At 32.1% G+C, this 21572-nt stretch overlaps 1 protein-coding gene across 2 annotated transcripts in view; it reads right to left on the bottom strand.

Moving 5' to 3' along the window:
• The window catches only part of LOC126743585 (neither inactivation nor afterpotential protein C), a 34264-nt gene that overhangs the window by 8126 nt on the left and 4566 nt on the right, over window positions 1-21572 (bottom strand). The window contains exons 1-19 of one of the 2 annotated variants that reach the window (XM_050450746.1): window positions 16496-16626; window positions 14388-14516; window positions 13720-13906; window positions 13560-13664; window positions 13283-13509; window positions 9610-9777; window positions 9460-9550; window positions 9123-9407; window positions 8953-9073; window positions 8741-8903; window positions 8587-8691; window positions 3826-4238; window positions 3638-3776; window positions 3294-3586; window positions 2839-3241; window positions 957-1106; window positions 645-904; window positions 519-584; window positions 254-429 (exon numbers count right to left, since the gene is read on the bottom strand). In XM_050450746.1, coding sequence (XP_050306703.1) covers window positions 254-429; window positions 519-584; window positions 645-904; window positions 957-1106; window positions 2839-3241; window positions 3294-3586; window positions 3638-3776; window positions 3826-4238; window positions 8587-8691; window positions 8741-8903; window positions 8953-9073; window positions 9123-9407; window positions 9460-9550; window positions 9610-9777; window positions 13283-13509; window positions 13560-13664; window positions 13720-13906; window positions 14388-14470 — 3435 coding nt within the window. In that variant the 5' untranslated portion in view covers window positions 14471-14516; window positions 16496-16626. Of the gene's footprint in view, window positions 1-253; window positions 430-518; window positions 585-644; window positions 905-956; window positions 1107-2838; window positions 3242-3293; window positions 3587-3637; window positions 3777-3825; window positions 4239-8586; window positions 8692-8740; window positions 8904-8952; window positions 9074-9122; window positions 9408-9459; window positions 9551-9609; window positions 9778-13282; window positions 13510-13559; window positions 13665-13719; window positions 13907-14387; window positions 14517-16495; window positions 16627-21572 lie in introns of those variants that run through there. The other variant, XM_050450745.1, reaches the window with a different exon arrangement.

Raw genomic sequence — 21572 nt, 5'->3', positions numbered from 1 at the left:
CTGCGCTGAAAAAGGAGACAGGACCTTAAGAAACATGTGCCTGGGAAAAGGACAGAAACTCTTCAGCTTGAATGGAAAGTGCAATTACATTGAACATAACCTCTACTATCTGAAGGAGAAATCAACAATGACTTTAAATTAATAAATCTTGTAATTCAAGATATTGCGCTGATCACATCCATTTAAATTATGCATCATAATTAAAGTGCGTGTAATATTTTCTCAGTAAACTAATATATTAAATAACCCTTACCTGTTGTGATAAATTAAAGAAATCATATAACTTAGCGGCACGGTATTGCATCAGCACGTGATAAACGCTATGCAATTTCCATTTTCTAGCGAAAGGCATGATAAACTGTTTGCCTTTCTCCCCCAAAGGATCGAACACGTTCTCTTTCTTTCCTTTGTTGGCGTTCCTTCTGTAAGCTAAAAAAAAATTAATGACAATTCAGCTTCGATTTAAAATACACTGGGTGCAAGCCAATGGAAAGGGGTCTACTAACTTTGTCAGTTACCTTTTTGGATAATTTCTGCTGCCTCGTCTTGGGTCATAACGATACTTTTTCTTTTAAGCTCTTGAACTAAAAACAAGTATATATATCAAAAACAACACTGGTCACTTTATACAGTATATTATATACCACACGCTTTCTCCTGGGCTTTAATTTGCTTATTAATTTTACACTTGGCTAGGAACCCTCTTAAGATACTTTGAATCTTAACGATTTTCCTCACTTGAGTGTCATAGAGCCTCGCCAGATACTCCTCGTTATAATATTTAAGAAAAACTTGCGATTTCCCGATGGCCCAACCCTCCATTTTCAGCCTGATCAGTAACAGTCTGCAGTTTTCTTTAGTTATTTCGACGTTTTCGTCAAAATCGAAAGCCAAAAATTTGTATCTGGAAAACGTAGATAGTAAATTCAGGAAAAACAGGAAAATAATAATGAAACCTTCTTAGGAACTCTGAAAATGTCACCCTTTGAGGATAACCCTTTTGTCGCACCCTCGCGGTTTCCACCAATGAGAGGGCGCGGATTTGATGACGTACCAGTTCAGCATTAAAATGCCCCGGTCTACTTTTAAGATCCGATCGAATACATCTAAAATTTGAAAATTATTACTAAGATATTACTAAAGCACACCATTCGAATATTGGAAACCGTAAGACATAAGGTACATTGAATTATAGTCATCCAGACAAAAAAATAATAATTCTATTTTAGTCCTGTTATTGAAAAGATTGTTTGGAAATAGGATGAAGAACCTTCTTGCTTTTAAATGGAAACTTGTCCAGAATAATTCAATCTATGCTCAACTGCCTGGAAGAACACAACCATGACTTTCTTAAGCACTAAAGAATATGATTCTGTTCTCTCAAGCAATCTGCTAAAGTCTTCTATATTCAACCACTTCCAGGCAGAAACAGGATAAATTAACTGTAATGTTATTCTTCCAAGCGATTTATTGATGTTCCCAGTAATATCTTTCAGTATTTAACTGCTTTCAGGAGGGAATTATAGTTACTGCCACTACTTGAATATTTCTTCGATTCAAGGCATGACTGCCATAAGAAGGAAGAACGATATCTTACTATATTTGAGATTTTGTTGCAACTTTTTAGGACTGGAAGAAATAAATCAGAGATCAATTTTAAAAATAGATAAAAATTAGGATTTATCAAGATCTTGGGTTAAAGAAATACGTGATGACCACAACTGCCTGGAAGAAATACGTCATGATTATGGTCTCCTAAAGAACCTTTAATATTTTTTACTGTTTAACTACTTCCAGGAAGTAAATAAAATTCGTTTAATTGCCTGGATCAAAGAAACAAATTATAACTGCAACTATCCGGAAAAAATTAAACATAGCTTCTTTCTCCCAAGTGATTTGTGGGTATCTCTTATAATACCTTTAATATATTGAACTACTTCCAAGAAACATTTAGAATTCTCAAAAGTATTTGGAAGAAAGTGACTTCAGACAGCTTACTGAAGTCTCCTATAATTTCTTCTATGGATCAATTATAATAGCCAGTTTTTGCTTGAAGAAACACCCCAGTGATCTCACAAATATGGAAAGAATAAACCACTTCTCCATTAATGTCCTGCAATCTTTCATAGAGCAAAGGAACCATGACTAACTTTCTTCCTATTGGAAGAAAAACAATGTAACCTCAATTGCCTGAAAGAAATAACTCCTGATATCTTCGAATAGATCCATGGAAGTCTAATATTACTTCATCTAATGTTAAACTGCTTCCAAAAAGATATGAAAATGATTTAACCATGTTCATAAAAAAACACGCATTAACATCAATAGCATAAAGGAAATCAACAGTATTTGAAGAAAAGATGTTGTTTTTCCAGGTGGACTAGTGGTACATTATAATTTTTTCCAGTGCTACAATTTCCTAAAAGAAAGATGCCATGGTCTCAACCCTCTGGAAGAAATAATGAAGAGATTATTTTGGCTCATGACTGCAACTTCTTATTGGAAGAACGACGTCATAACCTCGACTACCTGGAAGAAATAAATCGTCGCAACTTAAAATAGATAAACACCTTATTTTATTTAAGATTTTAGGTTTTATGGACCACAACTGCCTGTAATAAATAAAGAGTGACTAATTTTTATTGCTGTTAATATCTCCTATATCTTAAATTATTCGACTGCTTCCAAGAAGAAAAAATTTATCATCAACTCATATGGTCAGATTTTAATCAAATGAGTTGTATAAATAATCCCGTTGCTCATATCTCTTACAGTTTGCAACACATTTATGGCATGTCTCATAGTTGTACCACCCTCTACAAACTCTTTAATAATTACCTAACAAAGTGGGTGCCACCTGAACTACCCCCAACAGACAACTCCTTCAACAGTTCCAGGCATAAGCACCTAAAAACCGTCCCTGCGGTCCTCATATTTTTAATTTGAGAAAACTCGTTCACTCCCGCCACCCTTTTGCTATTAAACCCGACTCGGTTTCTTCTGGCTTTCTCGAAATTAATAATCAACCCCCCGGTCCTGTCAAGTTTGTTGACGAACAGCATCCTCACGATGGGATTCTCGGACTCCCTCATTGTTTCGATAATTTCCGGGGGTAGAAAATCGCGATTTTTAAATGCCATCTCTTTGGCACTGTACGGCACCAACCCCGTATAATGTGCCACGGAAAACTCCATGCTGTTCGTTATCATTATTCGGCTGGACTCTTGATTTTCCAGGTTATCTTCAATAAACTTACTAATAAGACCGGTAGAGATAAAACTCGTTAAACTTACCCATGATATATTTGCCATTCAGGTTTCTTTTGGCCGCGTCATCTATGATACAAAGCAACCCTTCAGGTTTACTAAGTAATTGATTTAGGGTCGATTTATTGTCAAAGTAAGAGAAAGGTTCAAACTCGATTTCCTCAGTTTTTAAATCCTGGATCTCCCAGGAGAAAATCCTTTGGAGGTAGTGGTATTGCAGTTGCTCGTTAAGGCAATTGACGAGGAACTGAGGCAAGTGATTCTGTTTGAAGCACTCGAAGCCATAGAAGTCGAGAAGCCTGATTGAGTACTTGTTACCACTAAAATTATATTTGTCCTTATATGCGGTGGATATGTGACTACAGACTTACAAAATAGCTTTTCCAATTTCCAACTTATCATTGATCATTCCTATAACATAATCAACAAATCTGCAATACAAATTATTGGCCAAGACATCTCTGGAGTCTCTGGATTCATCACAAGTGTTCTTCTTCCTAATGACGTTCCCTGAAATATCTTTTATAGACATGGGGAGGCTCTCTGGAGCAACTCTTACCTTTTTTTACGAGACAATAATTAGTGAGGGCCCAAATGAACTTTTTCGAATCAATCTCCATAAGTTCAGCAAAATTCTCAGCGAACTCCTTATTTTCGATCTCGGCCGAGCCGTCGTCCTCGTTCTGTTTAAACCGGATTTCCCCCAAATTCAAAATGGCCGCGATAATGGAGAAAAATGTGGTGATTTGCTCCTCGGAGAACTCGAACTCCTCCAAGTAGCTGAAGATTTTTTTGTATTTTATCACGTTCTGCTGTCGGTTGTCTCGCGGTTTATTTTGATCAGCTTCCACGTCGGAAGGAATTCGTAGGTAACGGTAATCTCGGTTTTTGTCAAGACGGTATTTTTTTACTGCGTCTGCGTGGGAGAGACCGTCGTAGATGTAGTAGATCATGTGAAAGTTGCATTGGTTCCTATGGATTTTAAGGAAATAAGATTTTAAAATGAATGGGAGTTTAAAATGGATTGAATGAGATTTTTAAGGAGTTTGGTTTCATCATTCAATTGATGGACAAAAAACAAATGTAGGGAGTTTAAGAAGACTAATAACGTTCGATGAAAAATAGAAATATCTTTATGAGAGAGAATGGTGCTAATGTTAGACCTAAATGTCCAAGGGATGCCTTCCAGATTAAATGACTTTAAGATCGCACTTTTATAAGAAAATTTTGACATTGCCCTTTTGGCGGAAACGTGGCTAAATTTGTCTGTTTATGATTATGAGATTTTCGATAGAAGGTATACTACACAGGGTGATTCAAAATTGAGTGCAAAAATTTCAAGGGCGTATTTAACAGTCAAAAATAAGAACTTTTCGTATGTCCTAACTTGCTTCATTTTCTAGATACAGAGTGTAAAAGTTTTTTAATAAAATCGGTTTTTTATCAATTATTTAAAATCCTTTCAGCCGATTTAAATAAAATTTGATAGGCTTATTTGTCGTCATAAAGGCACTGCTTGGTGGGAATAAAATAAACTTATTAATTCCAGTGGCGTTTCAGGGGGCTACCTACTTGATATTATAGGTAAAATTATGGTTCGCCACCACTTTTTTGACAATTAATTTTTTTTTAGATTAACTCATCAATAATGTAACTTTCCTGCCTCTTAAGCCTAACTCGTATCTAGCTTTGTTTCCAGGAAACAATCAAAATCTGTGCCTGGCCCTATTAAAAAAAAATAATAAATTTGCATCATTGAGATTTATTTAATTTCTTTTCAAAATGTAACTTAGCCTAAGTAACAGACACATACAAAAGCAGGTTTTCATAACAAAAAAAAAGAAACTTTTACACTCTGTTTCTAGAAAACGAAACAAGTTAGGACATACGTTTTTATGAAAAAACTTCTTATTTTTGGCTGGTAAATACGCCCTTGAAATCTTTGCAATCAATTTTGAATCACCCTGTATAGTGAATTAACGATGAAAGAAACAAATTTATCTAAAACTTGGGTGTTTTTTTCTTTCACATCAATTAGCATTTTTTTTTCTATGTAGAAACTATAGCGTGAACATTCATTTTTTTAAATGGAACACCATGTGTATCATGACATTTTACAATTGTACAATATATTCTGAATACATTTTGTATAACATACCATATGCCTAAAGTCAGCGATTTTTTTAAATTTGACATAATAAGCTAATGAAATATAATATGACATTAAAAAATAAAAATCTATACAATATTCATTGCAACTGATATGCAATTTATTGTCCATTGACTTCACTGCATTTTTGAACTCGGTAAATAACTAAGATCACTTGCGAATCGATTAATCTGATTTTTGCTTTAAATCATCAACATTATTTGATCTATTTACATAGACTTTGGACTTCAAATAGCTCCATAAGAAAAAATCTAATAGGGTTATATCCGGTGATCTTAGTGGCCACTCAATCCATCTGTTAGGAAAACTTGCATCAAGAAATTACGATGGCAAAGTCAGGAGATTGTTGAAACCATATCTCGTTACTAGGTATGTCAGCCTCTTGTGGATCAAGGAATAAAACAACTAAAACAGGGACACGTTTAAACTGTAGAAAGTCGACAACTGTCTCCAAAACCAATCATCATGAGTATTTAAATGTTAATTCCAAAACAGACAAACTGTTATCTAGTAGGTTTTAAAATTGGAAACTGTTCGAAAATAATATTTACTTACTTTCTAATGAATCACATAAAAAATTAATCAAATGATGGACTATTTTTATTTAGTACAGCCCTGTTTAAAAGGATTGATTTTGAGGATTAAATTGGTCCAGGATTATTTCTAGGATCAAAATGTCAGTTGAAGTGAGTTTAAATACTCTAAATCTTTAAGAGTGTCATTGTTTAGAGATAATAAAAATAAATTAATAATTTCTTTTTCAAGGCTTAAACTTTTCCTCTGTATTTTCTTCTTTATTTCAATAAAATGTGAAACTTGTCATTTTGGTACTTCAAAACAGGTTCTAGGTTCTAGGTGTTTACACCGAAAAAAACTTAATTTAATCTACCCTGTTTGGGAAGCATGAAATTCGCGTATCAAATTTTAGTGCGCCGCCGTTTACACCGAAAAAATTGTTTTTCTGACGTCACTTGGTCCAAGTATTAAATATTTGGTACCCGCGTTGTAAACGTAGCTATTGAGATACCCTCCTGTAACCAACATTTTCATTGCAAAGCATGCATTGAATCATTATATGCATACTAATATTTAAATTAAACATTAGTTGCAATAAACTAATCTTGGCCAAAATAGCTGGTTGTACAGAATGTGTTCATTCAGGGCCGTATCTGGACCAAAATTTGGGGGGGGGGGGGTTAGGCCAGTGACATTTGAGATATTAGGGATAAAAAAAACTTTAATTTATAAATAGGTTTTACTAAAAGAAGATACCAGTTTAAACTAAAAAACACATTTAACAACGTTAACATTTTAAAAATAGTAATTATAATAACAACTGAATATTTCTTTGTTTTCCCTTAAAAAACGATTTAAGATCTCTGCGGTATCAATTATAATATTTCTATGCACGCTTAAAAGGGCAATAGTCCTGTTAGCTGCTCCTGACCAGTTGAATTGCGCAAATAGTCTTTTAAACACCTTAGCGATGAAAATGATCGTTCTGATGAGGCTGTAGATACAGGTAACGTAGCCAGAATTTGCAACAGAGTATGAATATTGGGAAACAAAGATGGATTACATGCTGATAATGCATCAAGAGCATTTTTTGGCCATTCTGCTTGAGGCAGGGTTATCCATTTTTGTTTCCACAACTGTAGTTCTGCAGATAACGTATCTAGGTCCAAAAATTCCTCATATGGTAACAAGTCTTCCATTTTTACTATGTGTACTTCGCACATATTTGGTACTAGATAATATAACAATGAAAGTGATTTTTCGTGATTTGCAAATCTTGCAGATTTTCATCAGTTCTTCTATAAATTAATCAAAAAAAGGAATTGCAACTGTGATTCTAAAATATTCTTCTGCAGTAGCTACCATGGCATTAGAACGATTCTGCTGTCGTGAAACTATTCTAGGTATTTTTATGCATTCTTCATCATCTATAGACTTTATAATAGGTTCAGATTTTTTACAAATATTTTTGAATTCTTGATCTATATTCAGTCTCATATTCCTGACCTGACTAATAACAGTATTCACATGCTCAACAGCGCTAAATAGATCAAAATCCACAGTCTGGAGAATTCTACATAACGGTAGAGTAAAAGCAAAAGTGGACGCTGTTAACATACTGATAATAAAATCACTAGTCATAATAGCTCGAAGGAACTGCAAAGCTTTTGAAGAAGTTTCGATGTCTCTTACTTGTTTTAGTTCTTCTAATGTTTCAATAATGGGTTTAAAAACTTCAGTAAACCTAATTAGTCCATCATGATTTTCCACCCACCGAGTTTCACACATGGATGTTAACTTACTCCATTTACTATTTGGAACATGTTCTTTAATTTTATTTTTTAATATCTCATTGCGCATAGCTGATATTTTTATAAAATTTGCAATAGATTTTATTGTTCCAATACAATTTCTGATACTCTGAACCTTACAGGAATGGGCTAAATTTAAAGAATGAGCACTACAGTGCACATATATTGCTGCTGGATATTTTTCTCTAATTATAGCCTGAACACCTTTAAAACTTTAAAAAGTTAATTTAAAAAAAATAGTTATAGTTACCAGTCGTTTCAATTTTATTTTACGTTATAAGATTTTCGGGGGGGGTTTGAACCCCCAAAACCCCCCCCTAGATACGGCCCTGTGTTCATTGGTAAATAATGAATTAAAAGAAATACATATATATTTGAAATGAATTTAAACAAATTTTGCTCAAAAGCCTTAAATAAGTCGGTTCAACAAATTTAATGTATTTTATTGAATGGGTAATTTTTTATAGGTTATTTGCTCTGTGCCTTATGCATACATTTTTGTTATTATGTAGATTTATTTATTATTGGGCGAGAGCCTGTTAATTGTTAAATGAATAAATAATAAAGTGGTGATAAATGGTGGTGGTATTATGAAAACTACTTTAGCATTGAAATACTTAGAAAAAATTAGCTAAAGAAAAGTTGATAGGTGTATTTTAAAAGGTCTTATTGGAATTGGAATTAAAGAATTTAAAAAGATTTTGGGTAAACAGTATTAGTACTATGAGAACTGACTTTACATTGAATTAATTAGAAAAAAATAACTAAAAAAGAATTACACATCAATGAATTTAAAAAAAAACTCATCTTCTCTCTAACTTACATATCGACCGCCGAAATACTCCACTTTTCCAAACACAAAGCCTTAAAAGAAGCCGCAGTTAGTTTTCCAGTTTGACCGAACGAAAGCTCCGTCTTTATAACCGCCCTACGACACTTTAAATTAATAAAAAATCAAACCCGGTACTCGTTGGTACCTGGTGGAATAATTATTCGTAGGAGTACTAGCATGGGTCAAGGCATGTATCAGCTTAATCCCATTTTTGATCCTGAAAATACTTACTGGATGCTGCTCTCCTATATAAAATAAATGATCGATGACGTGGAGGTAATTGGAGGTTTTACCGGAGGCCGATTCTCCTAAAATCACTTTTTTAGTCAAAAATGTTTATGAGGAACAGTGAGGTACCTGTAAAGACAATTTGCTGTGGTGCTTTGTGGTGCAGGGCATTTTGGTATGCGGTGTCTGCTATTGCATAGATGTGTGGCGCGTTATCTGATCGTAGTTTTTGCAAGTATTTTTGATGATACTGAAAACTCTTATGCTATTTCAAGTGGTAATAATGCACAAGTACTTACTTCTTTGCCATAAATATCCAGCTTCTCGTTAGGGTTTATTGAGAGCAAAATGTCACCGATAAAAGTATAAAACATTTTGCGTTTGAAGCGCTCCTCCAGCAGCTTCAGGACGGTTTTCTCGTCGATGTTGTCCAAATCGGCCAAATCTTCTTCGACAAGTTTCTCAATTTTATCATCGCTAGAGGTTTTCAAGTATTTTTTATCGATGACAACCGTTTCTTGAGGTCTCCTCTTTAAGTGTTTGTTTCCAGAGTTTTCCAGCAATGATTTAATCTCTAACGTCAACTAAAAATACCTTATACAATAACAATTTATGAAAATTACGCATCGAACTTACGTGATAATTGTTTTCAGGTATTTCTTGTAAAAAGGGATGATCCACCACCTCCATAATGTAGGGCCTGTGCTCGTAATATTTCACCAAACATCTGCGAAATTGACCGAATTAATCAGAACTTTTTCCTGTAGAGAAACACCTCGCACATACTCGCTGATAAAGTCGTGAAACTCCTCGGTCCACATGGAGACTTTTTCCAGGCGTGGTGGGGGGTTTTTCACGATCTGGAAAAGGGCCCGTGAAGGATGCATGTTTTGGAAGGGGGCGCTGCCTTCTGCTAGTTCAATGGCTGTTATACCAAGAGCCCAAACGTCCACCCTAAAATACACTCTTTGGTAAATAACCTCTTGGTAAGAAGGGTAAGGTTTTACAAATGAAAAGAACATTAGGCTAGACCAGAAGATGTTAAAAACCCCATGGTGGAAAGAAGATCAAAGCGGTTTATTGTCATAGCAGTGTACGTCATACGTTATAGGAACATGACTCAATCAGAGAAGTAAATTGTTAATTAAGTATTCCAGGGAATTGAAGTTTATGATTATAAAGAATAGACGGGAGGCTTTTGGCTTTCCATTTAAATTTCTAGCAATATGGCGTTCGTAATCTGTCATTTCGAAATTTCGATCTGTCATTTTTACGCCAAAAAACCTTAAAATAAATGTTAATCTTTAATTTTTATTTTGGGAGTTTGACATTAGTATTTTAAAGGCTACATCAGTAAATTGGACAGAAAAATTTATTGGTAAGTGACTTAATCGGTCCCAATTAAAACTGGTCGAAGGAGCATTAAAATATTTTAAAGATAATAATCAATTGGATGCCAATCAACTGGTGTAAAACAACTAATACAATCTTTTTTGACTAGATATTATTGTACTTAGCAGGTCATCTAGCTATAAGGTCTGATGATGCTTTATTAGCGAAACATGTCACCTGATTAATTAAAAAGACATTTTGAGACTGAGACTTGGAGTTTTCATTTTTTCTCTAGTCAAAAAAGAAAATAATATAAAAATTTCAAATCGCGGCTTAGTTAATTTGTGTTGTACCGCAACCTAGGTCAACTACATCTTATTATAGTAGAGTTCATAAAATGATAACGCGGTGAATCTTTTATTAAGACAAATGAGTCAGCTGGTCAAGTATTTCACTAAAACCATTAAAATTATTGGAAATTAGCAAAATTTTTCTAGTCAACTGGACATATTACTTTATTTGGGCTTGTGCGCTTTTTATGTGCGTTCCCAAAAATTCACTCAAAAGGACATTTTTAGGAGAGCAAGACAAGCAAACAGAAAAATGTAAGAACGTGAGTCAATTAGACCATATTTCTAAAAAATAAATATTTCTTTATAAATTATATTTTAAAAGACATAAGTCAATCGGACCTACATTTGAAAATTTATTCGCAATTCAAATACCGGGAGGTCAAAGGAACTATCAGCAGAAATTTACTAAAATCGAGGACGTTGATCAAATAGACTGATGTAATAGTAATTAAATGGACTGATCACTTGGAACAAATTTTTTAATGAAAATTATTTTTATACAAAAATTATCATGAAAATCCTAAAGCAACGTGAATCAATTCCACTATATATTCTACAAAACATCGGTTACCAGGCAAAACCTTTTACCGATTAGTTAATTGGATATAAGATTTTAGTGGTAAGACTATGGGTCAATTGGTGCTAAGAAAACGAGACGTTATATGCCAGGCATTTTAATCACCTTATTTAAAAAAATTATGTAATACAATAAATTTTTCGATAAGACAAATGCTTAGATCATGGGTCAATTGGACAGGTAATTTTAGTAATGAGGTTGGTCAATTGGTCTCAAGAATATCAGGGGTGCAACTATTTATTTGTAATTATATATTTTAGAAATATTTCTAATTTGTTAAAAAAACATTTCACGTAAGTTAATTAGAGTCAACTGCTCATAGTAAACTATATGTAATTAGCGTAAAAGGGCAAAATCGTGAGTTAATTAGACATGTGCAATTCATTTAAATTCAATTTATCAACAAATGTTGGTAAACTGAATTCAGTATTATTTATTCCTATGTACCTTCTTGTTATCCAAGGGACGTGAATCAATTTTACCAAATATTTTACAAAACAGTGGTCATTTGATAAAGTCATTTACCAATTACGTACAATAGTATGTTGTATGGTAAGACTACAGGTCAATTAGTCTCAGGAAAATTAGATCTGAAATGCAGACTAATTCTTAGATCGTGTATTAATTGGGCATGTAATTTTAGTGATAAAGATGTTGGTCAACTCGACTCAAGAAAATCAAAAGTGCAAGCCCAGGAATTCTAATTATTTATTTTAGAAATATTTCCAATTTGTTAAAGACAAATTTCACAAACGTCAAGTACGGCAGTCAACTGGTCATAGTAAACGATAAATAAATAACGAAAAAAATCAATATACACTTACAATTACACGTTTACATTGAATTGTATCCTATGGTCAATTGGACCTTTAGTTTTATTAGTAAAACTAATAATTGAATAAACTCATTATATTATATTTGCAAACGTCAATCAATTACTCGTCAACTCGTGATTTGTCAGCAAGCTGGACATACTACTTCACAAGATTTTAACAGTGAGATATAATATAAGCGTTTCCAAAATTTCAAACACAAAAATTCTCGGACGTAGGTCAACTGGCCTGATTTTATATTCGGCTTTAAGAAACATGAATTTATTTTATCCAGTAAATTGGACATAAGAGTTTAGTAGTGAGAATGCGGGTCAATTGGTCCCACAAAAATTAAACGTGAAATTCCAGTTATTTAATTATTTAATTTCGAGAAATTATAGGCTACATAGTAAAGATTACGATAAGGCAGGTGCTTATATCAAGAGCTAATTGGTTATGGAAATTATTCAAATATAAAAGTACATGTTTCCAGACATTAATAAATTCAAGAAATTAATGAACTGTCACTCAAATAGTGATATTATAGCATACGTTTACAGAGATTATCGTGAGTCAATTGGACGTAGGAATTTCAAGGAATCAATTAAAAATAAAATTGGTAGACCTCGTTACATGTTTGGGGACATTAGCTAATTAATCATCAACTGAATATAATACTGTGCAAGGTTTAATATAAAGGTTTTCAAAATTTTACACAAAAACATTTTTAGACGTCGGTCAATTGGACTGCTGTTATATTCCACTTTTAGTGTATTTTTTCTTTAAATGTATTTCTAATTCATAATATTAATTATGCAGTCTATGAAAATTATAGATTGCATATGATAAGGTAGATTCCTAATTATTTAAAAATCAAATAGCTAAAACCTTTTTACAGGTTTACGGACAGTAGTCAATTCCAGAAAATAATGAACTGGTCATATTGCTGCATACGTTAGAAAGATGTCAATTTCTATTTAATTATTGCGTAAATAGATTTTAAGAAGTATTAACAAAATTTATTATTGTTAATTCAAAGAAACAGCAAAAATTCAAAAACGTCGGTAAATTACACCCTAATTATAAATACTTCTATTTTCTAATTATGAAGTTAAAAGAATCAGATTTTTCAAACCAAGGCATAGGTCAACTGAACTTTGGGTCAAAAAAAAAAAAATTTTAAAATCAAAGACATATAAAACCTCTAAGGGCCATGGTTAATTCGTTATTAATATGTGACCCTTTAAAATTCAATCAGGGCAACATATGCAACATATTAAGCTAAATTCAATAATACTAGCTCCTTTGTCTCTTAGAAAGGCGTACATCAATTCCATAATATATTCTGCAAACAACAATTGAGGTCCCTTGATAAACTTTTTTACCGATTGTCATATAATCCATGTTCCTCGTCATCAGGATTAGCTGATACGACCTCAGGAGCCATCCAACAAGGAGATCCAACACACTCCCACAATCTCTCTTCTTTATCTTTCAATTTTCTTGAAAGGTTAAAGTCGCACAACTTAACCTCTCCCTCTTTTGTCAGTAAAACATTGCTTGCCTTAATGTCTCTATGAATGATGTTGTGTTCGTGCAGATACACTATGGCCTAAAAGTTAATTTATCACTAATAAGTCGATAAATTGATGTTCAACTTACCTTAACGAGTTCTTTCAGGATGTATCCGATGTGCTCCTCTGACATACGTCGGTTTTTTAACAGTAAGCCAGTTACTAGGTCCAGGGCGGTATTTCCTTCACAATTCTGCCGAAAAGTAGTTACATTTAAGAAAATATAAAAATTAAACGATAAATACTACCTCTAGAATAAACCACACATCAGAATCTTTCATGAAAACCCCATAGAAGCTCACTATATAGACGCAGTCACTCAGTTCCTTTAGGATCTGATACTCTTCTTCGACAAACTGTTTATGGTCTTCGTCATATTTCTGGATTTTGATTGCCACTTTTTTATTTGAGGCCTGAGTATCTGTAGCATCAAAACTAAAAAAAAATTTTTTTTTTTTAATGGCAAGATCTTATCTCATCGATCTATTTGAAAGAACTCGTCTATTATCTCAAAGAGACCTACGTAGAGACAAAAGTGTCGGCCTCAAAATATTATTGTATAAATGTGTTACTTTAGTACAAAGCAGTAACTTTGAACAACTGCTTGTACTTTCAGTACAAAGCAGTTCACCCCGTGAGAGACACTATATTATAAGGTCTGATGATGCTTTATTTTAAGCAAAACATGTAACCTTCAGGACATAAAAAATTTTTTGAGGCCAAGTCTAGTGTTTTTATTTTGTCTCTCATCGATCTATGAACTGGGTGGGAATTAAAAAGTTTTAATAGTAACATTAGACCCTAAATTCACTACAAGATCAATCAAAGTCTAATTATTACGATTGAATCTCTTCGAAAATTTAGGAAGTTATGAGAAGATTCGTTTGATGATATTTTCTTCCCTGTTTATACTTACACTTTTCCAAATACTCCTTGGGCAATTAAGTCGCCCAAAGTGTACCTGGATCCAGGCTCTGGAATGTTACTGAGGCTCTTCATCTTTTGAAATTTAAATTTCAGTATGTCGCCCGAGAGCTATTACACCCTAAAAAGAAAGAATTGAACAGTTTAGTGAAAGGTAATACATCAAGCATACAAAATTGAGGTTAAGTGATAAATTAAAATCACAATCGCACATGTTTAGTAAAAATTAGTCAATTAGCTGTAAAACCGGGGGCAATTATACCGTCGAGCCGCGCAGATCTGTGTTAACGACAGGTCGTCTTGTTCTGCATATTTTCTTACGATTTAAAAAAGGTATCGGCTAATTGGCCGGCCATATTTTGAATAATTGCGCCGTTTTCCTTCAATTAGCGAATTGTTTCGTATCGATAATTGTCGCGATTTTTCCATTAATGGAGCATCGATGTCGGTTTATCGGGAACCAGCCGGATTACGGTGTAAATGGAGTAGTTATCTCGTTATGTAATTTGTGGGAATTTTCTACGTGCTTGACAATACGGCCTCGTCGTGGATGCTGATAGAGTATATACAGTATGTATAGTGCCGGTTTGTGTGTTGGAATTTTGTCCTTTACAGGGTGGCCGATGTTTACTTGGAATATCCTAAGAAAACTGAATGTTCTTCGGATGTACCGAAATAACATGTTTTTAAAAAAGACTAAATTTACATTTGAATCTATTTTATGACCTCACATTGCAGATCGTTATTACGGGAAAATAAACGATCCATTTAATTTAGTAGGTCAAACGCGTTGGAAAAGTCAGTATAGATAATATCAACCTGGTGTACCTCACATCGAAGATCACCGTTATGGAAATAAATGATCCACTGAGCTTAATTTAGCTTTTTACTCGAATTACATAGCAAACGTCCTATACAAAAGTCACCACCAGAATATATTCTTGATTGTCATAAAAGTAAATTTTTTAACAAAGATGTAAAAAGAAAAATAGAAGAATACATTTGAACAATTTTATTAAATGCAAAACTAAAACAAAAATTAATGGCACAAACAATATTTAGGTAAAATGACATGATACAAAAGAAGAAAGGCAAAAATCTTGACTACAATTTATCTGCTAAAAATTTACTTATTTTATAATAGCCTTTTGCAATTAATAGCTCGTTAACATATTTTCTAAGGATTAAAGAGTTCTTTACTATCAAATATAAATATTCTTTTATTTTATGCCTATTTATTGTGTTCATATACCACCTTAAGAGTATAACAATTTGCTGACATTTTTCGACAGTTTTTGGATCGATTGCAAATACCCAGTACTATCGAATTACGTTATCGAATAAAAACATATTTATTTAGACTTACTTAATGATCATCATCTTTTTTCTGAATATCAGGGCAAATTTCTAAGCACTCCTACATATTTTACTAGGAGCCCTAAGACAAAGTGTTAAAAAAAGAGAAAAAATTCGCTATCGGACTTTCTACACGTTTTTCAAAGTGACTAAATGCTCAAATAAACCAGAGGATATACATGTAGGTAGAAATTTAAATTTCTATAAAATTTGTTTAAAAAATACCAGAATTGTTTCTCTACACGTTTTTTCGATGAAAAAAAATAGATAGTAGTAACAGTAAGTATACATGAAATTAGTTTAATAATATAGAAAAAATAGTTTTAAACACAATCTGCACCCTATCATGCCACATGCTAATGATAAGTCTACAAATATTTGGTTATGAATAGCTTGAATATGCCTAAAATACTACTGAAATACAGCTGCTTTTTTGCCTAAATAGTTATCTCTTAGTGTTTTTGCCTGAAGTGGTAATAATTTATCATTAATGAGCAAATTGAGACACCCTGTACATTATATTCATATAAAGGAAATGGATCTTTTATAGGCAAATCAAAAATGGCAAAAGCGGACGACGGACGCCTCCTTATACGTGCACAAATACGGGACCCATAAAAATTAATTAGCAACTTAACAAGAGAGAGAAACTTAACCGTAGCGCGCGACTCTATAACAGAAAACACCATAAAACTCACGGGGGGTTAAAGAAAAAACAGATTACAGTAGCGAAAAATCTCTTACCTAATCAAGAAAGTAAAATATTTCCTTCTTTCTCTGGTAAAAATGCCGAGTATGTGGTAGGTTTTTACTTCCCATATCAATTACACAGCCAATTCTGGGAAGGTAGAGTAATTACTATAAAAGTGTTTTTGTATCGGCTCTAAGCTAATTATATAGAAGCCTTTTAAGTATTTTTAAATGGATTTGAATTGAAGCTATACGACCGATCCCCGGGGCTGTACATATGCAGAATATATCGATTTTTTATTAGGGTCTTTGCTTGTATTTAATCTCCCAGGATGTGCAGTAATAAAATTAGAGATACTTAAAATAGACTATTAATGTTTCACAAGAGAACATTCCTCCTTTATTCAAGCAACATCATTCAAAATTTGTAAAAAAATAAAATTAAATAAAAATTAAATTTCAAGCTCTTAAGGGAGTATCCAATGATAAATTATTTCTTCAATCCTCTAATGGTTAAATGGGTTTTTGTATAAGTCCTCCTATTTTCCAAAGATTGCTACATTTTTAAATAAATCAGCTAATATATTTCACCACCATTGGTTTAAGAAAGGTTGAAATATTTTCTTTTAACTAAGTGATAATTTAATATCAGGCAGATTCTCATGAATTACGAATTTAAGTAAAGCCTAAAAGTCCCTGATTGACTAATAAGAAGTCAAGTGGATTTAATTTAAAGGGAACCTCTAACAAACGTCTCCTATATCCCAAGTATCTTAGAGCGGCTACTGTTAAAATTTTTAGTAGCCTTCACCATAATGTCGAGAAGATCTATTTATGTGTGCACATTACAGGAATTGAGAATATTATACTAAAGAGACACTGACCCTGGAATTATATATATTATATAATGTTTATGGTGTTTTACATCAAAACTATAAATATTGTCAGTAGCTGAAATATCATTTACTAATAATTCAAGGATATTTGATTTTTTATATGATTGCGTGCATTCACCAAAATATGCAGAAACAAGAATAAGTTTATTTAGGTTATATAGAAATTCGTAGAGATTAACTAAGATTGTGAGCATGGAATACATTATTCCAATAAACATTTTTAATTATTCTTAAATTTAAAAACATATAATTAATTAATGTTTTTCTAATTATGAATTTTTTGTTTCTCTCATTTGATTTGGGATTTCACCAAAATATCCCGAAATAGCAATTGCTGTATTGAGATTACAGGTTTTACATAGGGGTTTGAAAGGTATGTTGTTTATCAGTAACTTTCTAATTCAGGAATGTTTATTCCTTTAATAAGATTTGGTGCAATCACCAAAATATACACAATATTCTCAGAATATCACAGAATATACAGAATTTTATTAATCCATATATATATTAGTCTATAATTTTAAAAAGTTCGTTTTTTATAAAAGTTACACCAGTTAGATGTGAATATCCGTATGTGCCAATACACAAAGAGCCTAACACAAAAAAATACTAAAATTTTATACCTAAACCAGAAAGAGGCCCAAAGGGTCTTTGACATAATTTTTTGTTAGAATTGGAAATATTTTCATATATATTTTTTTCTTTTATATTTGGAAGGAAATTATAACATTTGGGATCAAGATAAGTAACAAATTTTTGATTTATTTATTTGTAGCTTGATAGGATCATTAGATTACTGCCAAATTTATATGTAATACATGCTTAGCATGCTACATTAATTCACTGCTCTTTGCAGTAAAAGAACAGAAAATTCCTATATACAGTATTCGAATATTGTAAATATTTGTTGAAAATAATAGGTCAGTAGGATAGACTCTGTCTTTTCTAAATGTTATTTTAAAAATTGTTTTTTGAATAATAAATAGTTGTTGTACTCCTCTGAGACTCAACAAGTGATTTATAAATTATCAACAGTAATTTCCTATTTAGAAATTCGCTCTTTTTGTAATTTGTTTTTTTTTTTGTTATAAGCAATAAGAGTTCTTCCCATTGCAAGTGTTCGTCTATGGTAATTCTTCGATATTTAATATTTCTTAGAGCTTTTATTTCTTCTTCACAATTTTCTATTTTTATGCTTTGCTATGACGGTCTATTAACGGAACTGATAGAGAAAGCTGCATAATTTGTTTTTTAGTTTCAGTGAACTCAAGAAACATTAAATTTTTTTAGTTCAGATTGTAATAATGGTTTAACAGACAAGGACAAACCCATGGAATACCTTTAAAGACAAGTTTTGTAAGATAATTAATGAAAGATTAAGCAGAATGCTTGCCAAAAAAAATGTTTCTATTTATTATAATTTTAAAAAATATGTCGTTTATCAATGAGTTTCTAATTCAGGGTGTTTTCTTCCTTTTTTATGATTTCGTGCCTGCACCAGAATATGCAGAAACAGCAATAAGTTTATTTAGATTTCAGGAATATACTAGTATGTAGTCCTCTTAGGAGCAGTTTGCTAATACTACGCATCAAAATATATCGCCGATTTTGGCAAAACAATATAAATTATTCCTTCTAATATTTGGAGTGGAATAATTATTAAATCTTCCGTTTTAATAATTATTCCAATAAATATTTTAAATAATTTATAAAAAAAATAGCTTTTATTTAAATTTTGAACTGAAATACAGTTACTTATATACAGGGTGATTTTCAACCTATGCGCATAAACTTGGGAAATGGTAGATATACTTTTCACTTATTGAATCTCATATTCGGTATGGCTTGCCTTTTTGGGGTTTAACCAATAAGGGGCTACTTAACATTATCTTTGTTATTCAAAAAAAAGCAGTTAGATACCTGTGTTCTGCTAAGTTAAGAGATTCTTGCAAACCCCTCTTCATTTCTGAAAAAATCCTAACTCTTTTTTCACTCTTTATCTTAGAAACAGCTGCTCTTATTCACAAAATTCCCAAACTACCCTCTGACACTGGCCATTTGACTCGTCGTGTAAATGATGTTCCCCTACCTATTCCTACGTCTTCCCTTACCAAAAACTCATTAATTTACATAAGTAAAAAAATTTACAATCATGTTCCTCTGTGTGTTAGACATATATCGGATGTTAAGAAATTTAAAAGAGTATTAAGGTCGCTTTTATTAGCTAAGGCATATTATAACCTGGATGACTTTTTTAATGATAGGTTTTAACCTTGGACATGTTGGAAAGTTTTCTTTTTTTCATTTTTTCTTCTCTAGTTTTGTCAACAAGTTTACCTTTATTTAGTAATTGATTGTTTTATTTAGTTATCTTTAATTTAAGTATGTTCAAAAAGTTTTGTCTTCTTGTGTTTAATTTTGTTCATTGTTTTGTCAATTTTTGAAATTGTATTTGTGTTTTGTTTTTTTAGCTTGTAGGATGCTTGTACACAAGATTATTCTTACGGAATATAGCACATTTTCTTTCTTTCTTTCTTTTAGATGAAGATCAATAATGAGTAATAATGAGAAAAAAATGTAGTAAAATATTTTTGGTTTCCAAAGTAAAGTTAAACAAATATCAACAGAACGTGTATCAGACAAACTTATTTTGTTTATTAATAACTGATAGTAAACAAGTCATAATGTTTGGAATTTGTTGTTTGGAATCTTTAGCAGTACTTAGTTTGTTGCTGGCAGTGATCGTTTTCGATCGTTATTTTCACACGAACAAAATAAAAGCGTCAAATGTAATGGCGCACATTTTTACAAACACGTTCAAACATAAGAACTTGTCGACATGGTTGACTGTCGACGGCCTGGACAAGATGGAGGAGCTATTAGACCTAGGCACATTCTAAATCTGAAGGAGGATATTTTAGAAGTTATCGAAGAACAACCAGGAATTAGCACTAGGACAATTGCAGCGCGAATATCGGAATATCGCAATCTACAAGTTGGCAAATTTTAAGGCACGAGTTGCTGTACCCGTTTTATGTGCAGAGGGTACAAGCCCTACTTCCAAGAGATTTGCCGCTTCGAGTACACTTTTGTGAGTGGTTGTTACATCACTAGCAGTTAAGCCCAAATTTTACAATGAACATTTTAGTTACGGATGAGGCAAATTTTACGCGCAAAAAATTTTCAATTTTCATAACACTCATTACTGGCTTTGGAAAATCCGCATATTACACGGAGAACATACTTTCAACAACGTTTTTCTGTAAATGTATGGGCTGGAATTCTGAACGGGAATGCTAATCGGACCTTTTATTCTGGAAAATCGTTTGACTGGTGCTCGGTATTTAGAATTTTTGGTACCTATACGAGTCACGTCATGTCTTGAAGATATTAGATCAGAATAAGAGAATCTCAGGGTCCAATTAATTCATTTGGGTATTTATATGAAGACTTAAACAGTATCTAATGGAGTAATATCTTATATATAAAAAAATTACGATGTGTAAAAATAATGGAATAGTTGAATATCTCTATTTTAGTATATTTTGTTTTTTTTTGTTAACTTAAATGTCGTCATTATGTATAGTAGATTTAAGATAATGAATAATTCATTTTTTAATATTATATTTTTTGGGTGTTTAATTTGGGTTTGATATTCTGTCTATAACTATTAATTTATTTAATGTACCTATTTAATGCTTACTTAATGTTACATACTGTACTGCTGATAAGATATTAAAATATTACTCTTGTGTGTAAGCCACTGATTAAAGGGTGTTAATTGTTATTTCAAAAAAAACTTTTAATATAAAAAAAGTCAAAAAAAGATTTATTATCATATATCTTCTTGACAAAGCTAATATAAATTATCCTAGTTCAAAAGCTTAATTTTAGAGAAATAGCACTACTTACAAACTATAAAAGTAGACTTAACCCACATACATATATTAGATATAAATAAAAGATATAAAATAACTAGACAAAAAGCAAAACATTAAATTGAAATATAATGGGGTAAAATATAATATAAAAAAACATAAATATAAGTAGTGCATATAACATATTATCAGACAATTGCAAATAGAACTTACTAAAATGTTTAAAAACTTAAAATAAAGAATAGTAAGAACATTAAAAAGTATCACAATAAGATTCATTTAAACTATAATAGGGTCTACCAGCTAGCAATATTCTAACGTTATTTCTAAACATTTTAGGGAAGGAACGGCGGACAA

Source organism: Anthonomus grandis, chromosome 13 (genome assembly GCF_022605725.1).
Source record: "Anthonomus grandis grandis chromosome 13, icAntGran1.3, whole genome shotgun sequence".
In the NCBI taxonomy this organism is placed as follows: Eukaryota; Metazoa; Arthropoda; class Insecta; order Coleoptera; family Curculionidae; genus Anthonomus; species Anthonomus grandis.
Note: the sequence above shows the minus strand (reverse complement) of the source record. Positions and strands in the feature narration are given on the sequence as shown.